The sequence below is a fragment of the Sebastes fasciatus genome, chromosome 14, assembly GCF_043250625.1.
Source record: "Sebastes fasciatus isolate fSebFas1 chromosome 14, fSebFas1.pri, whole genome shotgun sequence".
In the NCBI taxonomy this organism is placed as follows: domain Eukaryota; kingdom Metazoa; phylum Chordata; class Actinopteri; order Perciformes; family Sebastidae; genus Sebastes; species Sebastes fasciatus.
Window position 1 is genome coordinate 12,766,501 of NC_133808.1, and position 12,818 is coordinate 12,779,318.

General features: G+C 38.4%; 1 protein-coding gene across 3 annotated transcripts in view; it reads right to left on the reverse strand.

The window, feature by feature from the left end:
• uxs1 (UDP-glucuronate decarboxylase 1) overlaps positions 1 to 12,818 on the reverse strand; it is a 36,937-nt gene that overhangs the window by 1,179 nt on the left and 22,940 nt on the right. For all 3 annotated transcript variants that reach the window (XM_074658905.1, XM_074658903.1, XM_074658904.1), the window contains exons 10-14: positions 10,184 to 10,303; positions 8,855 to 8,898; positions 2,028 to 2,088; positions 1,791 to 1,848; positions 901 to 1,004 (exon numbers count right to left, since the gene is read on the reverse strand). In XM_074658905.1, coding sequence (XP_074515006.1) covers positions 901 to 1,004; positions 1,791 to 1,848; positions 2,028 to 2,088; positions 8,855 to 8,898; positions 10,184 to 10,303 — 387 coding nt within the window. The remainder of the gene's footprint in view (positions 1 to 900; positions 1,005 to 1,790; positions 1,849 to 2,027; positions 2,089 to 8,854; positions 8,899 to 10,183; positions 10,304 to 12,818) is intronic.

Here is a 12,818-nt window from a genome sequence, read left to right on the forward strand (position 1 = left end):
ACGAGCTGGACTCACCTTAAAATTAATAAAATAATCAATATACATTTCAGTGTATCAGAGTTTCACTGACACATGATGGACTTAAAACTGTAAATACTGATTACGTGTCATCATCTGCATAGAAATTTAATTTCAAAATATAAAATCTGTACAAAGCAAATAATATCTATAAATATATATATAAATATCCACTATTTCTATTTAGTTATATGTACAACAAATTGGCCTGACAGATATTAGCTTGTCACAGATACATACTGTATATGTTGGGCTGATAAGTCACAAGAAATTGCAGTACAGAAACGCCAAAAGTTTGTTTGCGATACTTTAGAAAAAGTGTTGTAATTGTGCTCTGATGGACAAACTATGTAATACGTTTAGTTTTCATCTGTAAAATGTACCACTCTGTTCATATCTTGGTCACAATTATTTCATAATAAAAAGTAAGGGCTCTTTATCAAAAATGTGGGCCAATGTATGGACGCGATTTTTTAAAAAACTCCCAAATATCCCCTAAAAAATTGCATCTATACAAACTCCACTTGACTTATTTTTAGGAATTTATTACAGTAAAACAGTCAAATAAAACCATTGAGTTTGGCTTTTCAACTTTTTATTATGCGATTTTGAATACTAAGTCACATACTGATATCAACAGAATGTTGTAATATTTTTTTAATATTAATCTAATCCATTAATCCACCTCTCTATAAAAATAGCAGCTCTATTTAACATCTCAGTCATTGTGAATCTACAGTGCAACATTTCTTTGCGGGGGGGGAGAACGAGAGGCTTCAAATGCACATTGTGATGATGAGACACTGATCAGTTGTTGTGACTGCAGGTTTGCAGGACGGTGTGTGTGTGTGTGCATGTGAGCCTGTCGTGTGTCGCACATACCACGGGCTCCCAGCCGAGCATCATCTTGGCTTTTCGGATGTCGGGTCTTCTTCTCTGTGGGTCGTCCTGGGCCTCTGGAAGGAACTGGATCTGACTTCGGCTCACTGTGTGTGAGAGAGAGTTTGTGGGAATGCACGTGCGTTCATGGACAGGTACAAAGGTACAGAGGGAAGGACATGCTGTTATTATTCTCCTTACTCCTACTTTTAATACTTCTGGTGGTGGATTCATGCGTAGGTCCTGTAACTCTGTTAGAGGTACGACTGGAGCTGCACCTCCTCAGAAATGTAATTACACGTTCTGGCTATGGAGATACCACACTAGATACCCACAGCTGTGACTGGACTACTTGCTTTGTCTCCTTCATGTTTTTGATGTCGATAGACATTATCCACAGTAAAACAACAACATATTGCAAATTGAAAAAAGGCTCTTTAATCTTCTCCTGTTTTAGTGCTGCTAGACAATTTTATATTTAATCATCTAGCAAAGCCATTTCCAGTGCGAACTTTGTCCTTGCAGCCATTGTCGCTCTGTCAGTGAATGGGAGAATGGAAATATGATTACTTTGTGTATAAAGCATAATGACTGCAAGCTATGGCTTGATAATATGAGACAAATCCTTTGTTACACCAATAAGGGGGTTAAATAATACACTGAGAAATAGATCAGTGTCTATGCCAGGAACACCGTGACACGGGAAAAATAGCTGCACCTTAAGAAAGAATGGGTAAGACAGAACAGAAACTAGGACAAGTAAAGTTGGAGAAGGACATTAAGAGATAAGTGCTATAAGCAAGGCTCGACTGGACAGGGTCTGAGATGGCAAGGGTCAAGAGTTCTCAGAGACTCACAGAATGACAACCATCTTGATCGATCGGACGCCTTACCGACGAGACTTTTGATGAGACGAGCAAACTCCAATATGGTGTGTTCCTCTGGGTTCCCCTGCAAACAGATTTCATAAACTCTCATATCACATCAGTGTCAACATGAGTAGTAAACATGAGACAAACATGTTTAACACGAGACAGACATATAATCTGACTCACCGGTAGAATGTCTGCCTGTGCAGAATTAACTTTCGATTTCAATTTGTGAAACACAACAGAGTGTGATGAACTCACCAGATTGACTGGACTGCTGATGTTACTGTTCATCAACAACACCAGGCCGTTCACCAGATCACTGGAGGACAAATCAAGACACAGAAGCAGAGACATTAAAATGGATTCTCTTCTTTAAAATGTCACACTGTAGCTTTGCTTTGTATGAGGGACATTGCATGAGCATGAACTTATTGTATGTGTTGTCTAAATACATTTCACGTAGACAAGGGGTGCCCAAACTGGAACTCAACGGTGGGCCACGGGCCAAAAGTAAACACCTGTATTGTTAAGATGCAAAATGGGTCTAGGAACCCAAGTTCTCCTAATTGAATATTATTTTAGCTTTTATATAGTTAAACACTTGAAACCAACCTGCTGAATACAATGTCAGCAATAAGACAATACATGTCTGTAAAGGGGTGACTTGTGGGTAGATGTAGGCGCCAATAAGACGTTTTACAAACTATCGTTATCGGTGTAACTGGGCTCTGATAGTGGCCGATGTCTGCACAGCTGCTAACTGTCACATCACCGTTTTGCAGGGAGGCTCCATACACAGAGTCAAGGTCGAGGGGGAGGAAAAAAGTTATCACTGGAATATATATCGCAACACTATCAGCTCTTTGTCCCAGATACAAGACAGACAGACAGGGAGGGAGGGAGGGAAAGATATCATTCACTGTTACTTTAACTTGCTTACTGTACCAATCTGGCATTCTCTCTTCCAAATAATCTAGCCACATAACCAGACATTCGTCAAATGAAATCGCACATTGAAGGATTCCCCCTTACGCCGGGAATATGCACAAACATTAATGGTTTGCAAGAGTGGCATTAAACAATGTATGAGACACACAACAGAAGTAATCCTGGCCAGTCATACTGCAGAACAGCGCATCGCCCATTGGAAAGAAATAGAACATTTTCCAATGACGTAATCCCCCAAATCACACTTCAGGATATTCTCTTCGTATTATTACATTCGGAGTGACAAAAAACGGATTTATTAAAAACGGCGTATGCAAAAGTAGCCGACTAGTCTATAAACTATCGTTATAATATCAGCTATTAAAAATCCAGTCGACCTCTACTCCAGGGTACCCATGGAACCCATTTTCATTCACATATGTTGAGGTCAGAGGTAAAGGGACCCTCATAAAAAGGGCCATGCCAGTTTTTCTGGAGCATTACTTAGCCTTCTTCCCAACAAGCTAACATGGTTGTTACCGATGGATTCCTTAGGTTTTCTAGTTTCAATACCAGCACATCACTAACTATAAAACTGAGCCTGCCACAGCCTCTGAAAGACAGTATAGTCGGTCGGCATTGCCGGCGATCCCACAGGCCTTTTAATAAAAAATAAATAAATGCTAACATCTGGGCAGCCCTGACCTCGACCAACAACTGCTTTAATATCGCTTTTCCATTTAGCACATTATCATAGTGGAACGAATCGTTCCAAGGCCAGGTGAGACATGGCAGCTTCAGCACGTACTCTCCTCATTTCTCATTCCCTTCAGCACATCATGCACAAAACATACAGTCTATAATATAGGCTTAGATAAGGCATAGACACTACCTGCCTATAAACTGTAGCTTAAGAGCACCTCTCTTTACAACTGCTGCAAGTGACTACATATCTTAGTAACACCAGGAGGACAGACGCATACTGAACCTCACCACAGGAGAGAGGGCCAGTGAAAAAGGTACCAAATAATGGGTCATCATGCCCCTATGCTTCTCACCCATTTCCCCCCCTCGACTGTGTGGGTCAGTGTGTGGCTGTTGATTTTTCCGCACGTTTTGAACATAGAGAAAATGTCTTTGCACCACACGTGTCCCACACAGATACACACACACACACACACACACACACACACAATTCATCACCACAATTCTGTCAACATGGATTAGACCTTGACATTAGAATGCATAATGCGAAAAGAAATAATGATATGGCGGGCTACCTCGCCTATCACAGGTTGGGGAATAGTGGATGCAGGCTCACTATGAAAATCTAATCCCCAACACTCCACATCAGTAAGCTCTACGGTCTCCCAAATGTCAAATTTGCATTCATGCATGTATACATTACATACTGAGAGATGTATTTTGTGCACTGTTACATCAATGAGGGGATAGGTGAAAATGATGGATTTATTTTCATTAATATTGTTCTGACTGTTGCACATTATCAGATCTGCAATGTTGTCATCTTGTCTGCTCAGAAGATTTTGTGGGATCTGAATTCATCCAAGTTGCAGAGGTTAGTGGGGTAGTTTAAGGTGCCCTCTGGTGTTTTCTTGTAAACAAACAATGAGTTCTATTTGCATTCAATGTTTCTCATTAAAATGCCCTGTGGTCTTTTGAGGTCTAACAAATGCACTACATGCATTTCTTTCCTCATAAAACATTTGCAAAGCCGATATTTAAAGCGACATTGTTTGCATCCTTATTTGCTTGCCAACAGTTTTCTTCTTCCCTGGCTTGGCACGTTGCTATGTTTGCCAGTCCGTCATTACAACCTAATGTCCATTAGCAGAATACCAGAAGAAACCAGTGGCAGGATGTGAATCGACACCAACATCGTCACATGCGTACCCTTGTGCGTGCCCTCATGCCCATGCATGTTACAAAACAATGGTGACCCACTCATAAAAACGTTGCTCCACAGTGCTGTTTAAAAACTCCATTTTAAATGTACATTACATGGCTAACAGATATGCTGGTCTGTGCTGTTCTGCTTGCCCAGTTTCCACCGTGATCCTGATCTGAATAAACTGTTAAAAATGGGCGCACAGAGGGGTCAATATATTTGTGGTGAAAATAATGGAAGAAGACAGAGAAAATGTGTGGACATGTGCGTAACACATCCTAGTTGTAGATAAAGGCTGAATGAGCCCCTCCTCCCCAACATACAGCAACAACAACAACAGTTGTCAATATCATTGACCAATCGCAGTAGACACACACACTGCATTCATTCATTCTAGCCCAGCCAACTATTAATAAACAACAAGAGCGGAAATCAGGGCCTGAAGACCAGCGTTAAAGGGCGGGTCTGTTTTTTTCAAATGGAAACGCCCACTCAGTTGTTGCAAAAAGCAGTGACGTTAAGTTAATCAATAAGGTTATGAACTGAACGCTAGCACTTGCTGAGTCAAAGTTAGCTGTGCTAAGTTTCAAAATAACTGAAAGGGTTAGTTTGGAGTGGGATTGTATGTATACTCCCATGTTCTGCGAGGTAAAATTACTGTTACTGTTTAGTGAATTGAGTCTGGTCTGGTCTTGAAGACCGCAATATAAAGGCTTCAGTGTTTTAAACTGGCTGTTGACAGGAGCAGCATTTGGTCTTCCTGTCGTATTATTACTCTCTTTCAGTATTAAGAGGAAGAACAGCGTGTGAGAATGCGGTCTTCTTTTTCTTTTGTTAATCTGGCCTTCATACACATTTCTCTTTTCAATCAAAAATAATGCCAAATATCCTCTCCATTGTTTCCCCTATACTTATTCTTCAGAGGCACAACGCCTTGAACTGCAGCGGAGCACCGCTGTGAGTACATGAACAGGCAAGTGTTAGTCCACGTTTGTAATAACAGTTGGACAGTCTAGTGTTTGTTATCTAAACTACGATAACATGGTCGGTAGCCTACCAGTTACAAACAGGCTTTGTAGTGAATAACATTAATGTGCTGATGGATTTTGTGTTTTGTGTTTTTAACTGAGCTAGACCAGAGAATATTTGGCTAAAACACATCGGTGATTTTGTTTTGCCCTCATTGTTCTTGTGAAGTTTGCTGGAAGTGATGAGCCACAATACGTTTTATGTGGAATGAGCATTGTACTGGACTCTGTTTAAAAAAAATAAAAAAGCCTTTTAAATGCTACATTGCTTGTCAGCAACCGGTCATATGGTAACTTGGGAGGCAACATGGCCTTGTGTGCTCTGATTAATTTGGCAGTAAACACACCGGTCATAATATTGTTTAAATGAAAGATGAACTCCTGGCATTTGTTTTGGAGTTTTGGAAGTGAAATATTTTCTTTTTAAATAAGTGCAGTGTGGTGGATCTAATTTATGTCGATGTGAAGAGTGGTTCATGTGGATGTGGATTGAAAAGTGAGTGCTTAATATTTAAAGAAAGAAATATTTAAAGTACAGACTACAGAGCAGTTTCTTTGAAACTACTTAACTGCACCTCACACCACCATATCTGTCTGACTGTAATACGCTCAGCTCACCAACCTCTGTTTTATATAGTACTGTATATACACTGCCCCACATAACAGACATTAAATCTGCAAATTTGCAACACACGCTTCACGGATTTATTTTTAGCACACCAATAAATCACTCACCTTGCACTACGTCTTCTCTTTTGACTACAACTATTCGGTTATACTATACATAATGTACAAATTTGCACAACATATACACACACATATATATATATATATATATACACACACATATATATAAATATATGTGTATATATATATACACATATATATATACACATATATATAAATATATGTGTATATATATATACACATATATATATATATATACACATATATATAAATATATGTATATATATATATACACATATATATATACACATATATATAAATATATGTATATATATATATACACATATATATATATTTATATTTATATTATACATTTCTATTTCTTATGTTCAATCAATCCTGTATTGTATAACAGAATCTCTACTTGGTATTTAAACAGACTGAGAACTCATCATACATTTCAACAAACGCAACCTTTTATGTTCTCTTTTCTTGTCACACCTGAACTATGAAGCTGTCTTCAAAATGATACCAATCTGATATTTGCTTCCTTTAAAAGCACTTGGATGAACCCACCATAAATAGACACAGTTATCAGCGGTACCAGACCTCTAAGTTTTAAATGCCATTTCAAAGAAACACTCCTCAGTTAACTGAAATAAGTTGTACTTGTTGCTATATGAAAGACTGTGATTTATGATTACTGTCATTTCACACATTGTCTGAGCTAAAACTGAACATTTGATTCAAGTAAAGAAATGTTTTAATCTACAACTAGCAATTGCAAAGAAGAATAAGTTATTTTCTCTCCCTTGTCTCCCTGCTTTTATCTGTGACGGACAGATAAATTATATTATACAAGTGTTACTTGGTCTGGACTCACAATCAAGGTTTCATATCACCCGCAGCATAATTTCGATCTAGCTGTATTCCCAGGGCTAGTGGCATTACGACCCTGCTCCATTAATGTTCATTTTGCCCAAGTTCACTCAATTCATTATGCATTTTCCTTGTTAAATATGTCAAGAGAAATGTAATTACATTCTCACTGAACTTAATGATGGTTTTGATTTATTATGTTCAATATATTTTAATGTTTGATTCAATTTAAAGTATTAAGTAGGTATAACTATTTGAGTATTCAGTTCAGTTCGCCATCGGAAAATATTCTAAATACAGCGTACACTTAAACTGATGTTGTTTTTTTTAGGTGAGCCTTTCTTTTAGGTGGTTTTTACTGCCGGCCCCGTCCACAGCAGTACATTGCTTTGCTCCGGTGTCGGTACTCCTGTCGGTTTCTCCGAGCTGGGGGCGTGCCGACTGCTATCTTCTGTAGGTAATACACTGACTATGGATAGGTACCTCATACAACCCAGCTTCAAAACACCCAAACTACCCCTTTAAGTGACGTACGTATTGTGTTTGAACCAAATTTCTCAATTGTAGTTTGAGCCCTAAAATTTAACTTTAAGGACTATACAACTGTTGTTCTTTGTCTCTTTATTTCTATTTGCCACATCTAAGTCCTTTTTTAGCAGCACTAAAAGCCTTTGTGTGAGCTGGGCCCAGTTTCCTGCAAAGCCATGGCTTCTGTAATTTTAGAGATGAGATGAACCAATTTATCAAATTACAATTAGAGCCTTCAAAATATTCAAATTCTACTCACAACTAGCCATTTAGTAAGTGTAAAATATGTGACACAAACATCCATTTAAATGTTTTTTTTGTTGATCAGTCAGAAGAAAATGTAATTTTAACTGCATCAATAATGAGAAAGTCCATGTGTGAACACTGTTTATGGGCCCTCTATGTGGTCAAATAACAATAAAGTCAAACACTGTTTAATAGAAAAGTGTAACAGAATGCTTCTGAACTTGATCCTTAAGATGTTATTGAGAGAAAGCAGATACAGCTGTGGGGAGGGGAGGATTTAGTATCTTTAGACCTGAATAGTTTTCAAATAAAATGTTAGGAATGAAGCTTTTGAGCTTTTTCTCAGAGTTTACTCCAAGACCTTGGCATTTCACTGTTTACAAAATGTGAAAGTCATACATGGCTGCAGGTGAATGTTTCAAAGAGATAAGAGCGTGTCTCTGATCTCTCTTCTTCAAACTGATCAAATTAATCCATTATCGCCTGCACACAAACCAACAATACTCCTTTAACCTGCCACATACACATATTGCTTCCAGGCAGAGAGACATGCACAAATTGATATTTAATAATTTACTTCAAAGTCCAATTTAATTCACTCCTCCGTCTTATTCCAAATTCACGAGTCCATGAAAACATCAGCATCCACACATACCTGTGATATGCTTTAAACACCAGAAGATAAATTCGTGCTGTACAACTAACACTAAACATTGTGTATAATGGAATGACACTTTTAATTGCTATCATTTATGTAATATAATTAATAGGATTCCTTATTAATGATATCATAGATGTGTTATATTGTTTACTAATTGGTGGATAGACAAGACGAAATACTTCAGTACAAATTGATTTTTAATTGAATTTAGCATTCTTACCTTACATACTGAAAGGCTCTTGTTTGGGAACCAGAACCATACACCTAGAACAACAACAGAAAACTGATTATCATTTCTGCATGATGCACATACTGAAGGATATGAATATTCGTTACCATGCGTAAAACAATACATTTCTACTCAGCAGACTTAAAAAAACGAGCATATGCAAGTTTTCATTTGATTTTTTTATCATGAGCAAGTCTACGGGATTATTATTCAAATTATTAAAACTCAAGAAATCATCGCAATTTGGGGTTTTTACTTTCACCCAAATCTAAATAAAAATTGTAAACTTGTCTTTTTTCCTTTCTTAAACTCTTATTTTCAGTTTTATGCATCAAAATCAATTGCTATTAAAGGGACTATTTGTAACTTTGTACGCGCATAAATGTAGCGGGTCGTCACACATGCGCGCTCGCATATGCGCGTTCGCGTGTAGCCGCTGTACCCTCCTCTTCTGCCTGCTCTCCTTCACTCAGACAGCTCAGCTCGCTCCACCTCTAGACGTGAACGCGCGCTCACTCCACACTGCAGAAGAGTTAGTTTAGCTCTGAGAATATCTAGTGAATGCACAGGGGACGTTTGTGCAGAAATAACTGCTGCAGCTCCTCCAGACCAACAGAGGTTTTCCGTGTCTTGTGAAGTGACGGAGCTTTACGTTGTCTTCTCGTTACCGACCGGGTGCCTGTGTCTCCCCTGCTCTCTCCGGCTGCGGGCGGAGAGAGCAGGGAGAGAGCAGGGAGACATGCTGCAGAGCCCCGCTGCCTCAGCCTGCACTTAGGCAGGAAAAGCCAACACTAGGATCAGATCTAAATCATGTTCATGGAGAGACCTTCGTCTGGTCAGCTAACATTACTGCCAAGCAGCTGAAATATAGAGTGATATTGTGGTTTTAGCTGACGTGTGTCGCCTCACTGTTTTGAGCGATGCTCGTTCAGGTATATTGAGAGCGAGCAAGCGCGAGCCCGACGCGGACTTTCGTTGATTTCACGGCCACAGGTGTCGCTGTTAAGAAGCATTTCTGAAAGTTACAAATAGTCCCTTTAAACCATAATTAAAATACTTCATATAACACATAATTCTAAACAGACCTGCATTCAGATTATATTATTATATATATTATATTATTCCTTTTCAGTTAAAAACATGTTCAATCAAAGAAGATTGACAGGGCTTTTCATTTGCTTTTATATAATTTAAGATGCATACAACAACAGTAATCAATCACTGAGGCTAACTCAGTGTGCACATCCCTCACACTGCTAGTACTGAAAAATTAATTGTCTCAAGCACTTAATAAATGAGTAGAAATCTTATATTGCCTACAGTGAGAGGTTCTCCCTGTAGAGCCTGCAGGATGAAATTGCTGACAACTCGTCCATCGTTCATGTGCATTCGGGAGCCAAACGTGTTGAAGATTCTTGCCACCCTCACCTCTACTCCTTCCTGTGAGCAAAGAAACAAGAAAGTGGGTGAATCATTAGTCATTTATTAACTTTGCTGCTCTTTGGTTTTAATGTGTATCTTTATATTGATTACTTGTTTTATTATCCTGTATTTATGTAGTTTATATACCGTATTATTTTTTCTTAAGGGAATACAAAGTCTGGCAGGTACAAGTTTAAGTATTTCTGCACAAAAATTACTAATTTGTGCCCCTGAAATAATATGTATGCATGAATTATTAACTCATGTGCACAGCAATGGCAGCCAGTAGTGGTATTACGCCAACCATGTATGAAATACCTGCTGCTTGCCATCAAAATATACCAGACACTACACATGCTCCATTTTTCCTTGTCACTTTTACGACTTCTGCAGGTTATTGTCCAACAACTCCTCATAATTTTGACCTCCCTATAAGTCATTCTGATTTAATTTCTACGTGTGCATGTCGGTATCACTTGGAAATTTGCCTACATGTGTAACTCTTTGCAACAAATGGGATTTTTTAGGGTGCCTTTTAACATTTAAGCGTGCGACAACAGATGAAAATTAGCACTTTTGGCTAATTAGGGCCTCTTTTACAGTCCCCCTTTTGATTGATAGGAGTTGTTCCTACAGATATAAAACTAGTCTATATAGTGTCACATTTCCAATCTAACACAACTATTTATTTGACATGCTCCTTTACCTATGAGCAAAGTGTAATGGTAATGAATTCTCTGCATGGGAAGCAGAGTATGAGTACCAGGAAAGTATGACACTAGGCTCTCCTGAGACACAGTCCAACAAAGAAAGAATAAATGAGGTCAACTATATCACGGATCCTCACACTGATCCCACAGATGTAGAAAACTATCTTTTTAAAAAAAATCTATGGCCTTCATAAGTCAGCCTCATGCATCAATAGGTGCTGCTTCAGATGAGATGTGAATCCATTTTAGGACATAAAACATGAATAAAAACATGAACATTATGCAGATTGTTCTCCTGAAAATGTGGAACATGAAATTCCATGGACATAACCTTAAAATATATTCAGCATGGTGAAGAACAAGGACACAATGAGGGCAACATGAAGAGGTCTTGGAAGGTGTGTGTAAATGTAAAAGATGGTGTGTGCACAGGCATTATACATATCTGGACGGGTTGTTTCAGTCTTAAAACATATCACAGTTTACACACCTCATTTAGCAGGTTAACACCAATACTGATTAATAATAATAGTTACCTAAACGACTCCGCTTAAAGCAGTATGTCAATGACGTTTTCCAATACTGTGCTATTGCGTATCTAATGATCCGTGACTGGCGTGTTACATATCCTAATAGGCACCACATTGTCATTAAATTCTCAATGTAACTGCATCTACACATACTGTCCATGGGACACCTCCTGGGAGACCCACATCCCATCCGCATGGATAAAAAGAAAAAAAACATGAAATGTACATATGAATGCAAGCAGAAAATAGGCATTTCAAACAAAACAGCTACAGGAACTAAATTGAAGACCTCATGCAGAGACTTAATGTTTTCTTTAGAGCATGTATGTGTAAATGTGATATAACAACAACATATATTAATAATAATAATAATACATTTTATTTAGTGGCGCCTTTCTGGACACCCAAGGACACCTTACAAGAATCAATTAAAACATTGACAGATAAAACAATCTAAAAACAACAGGACATGACAGTGACATATTTGTACAGACACATATGATGGGTGATGATGAGTACTAGAGAGAGTAGGCCAGTTTAAACAGGTGGGTTTTGAGGAGGGATTTGAATGATGTGATATTGATTTTGTTGTTCATTGCAATGTATTGTTGTGTGTCTGTCATGTTTGAATGGATGTTGGTATAGAAATACGCAGAGGTGAAAAATGGGGATTCAAAGTTAGAAAGGTGTGAGTGTTTTTTTTTACAGTTATTTCTGTGTTTCAGTATGCAGCCATATTGGAATAATCAATAAATAAACTGCATTTTCATGGGGTGTAGGAAAGGCCATTAGTGCATGACGGAGGAGGTGTTAGCATACGCATACAATCGAGGTCATGCTGAATCAGGGCTCTCCAGCGTGAGAGAAATGAGTGTGAGGATTTGAAAAATGATTTAGGCGTACTGGTGCACTGAACACAGTTTTGATAGAATGCCATCAAACGCCACCCTTAATTGTAAACTCTAAAAATAATTAACAGGCTCTACGCTGTCTGTGGTCAGAAATCAATAAGTGAAAACAGAAACAAGGCAAAAGTGAGCATGGTTCACATACCCCTGCTCACTGCTTGACCCCTACTAAAGTAGGGCCAAAGGTTTTACCCTTTTGGAAAAATTCAAAAGATTTTGGGCACCCTGGACTTCTAACCCCCAAAATGCACAACTAGACCACACTGTCAACCATCAAACCAAATTTGAAGTTCCTAAGTTAAATAGTTTTCGAGTTTTACTCCGGAAACCAAAGTGTAACACGTGAACTGACGGGGGGATGGACGGAAGGACGGACACGCGGAGC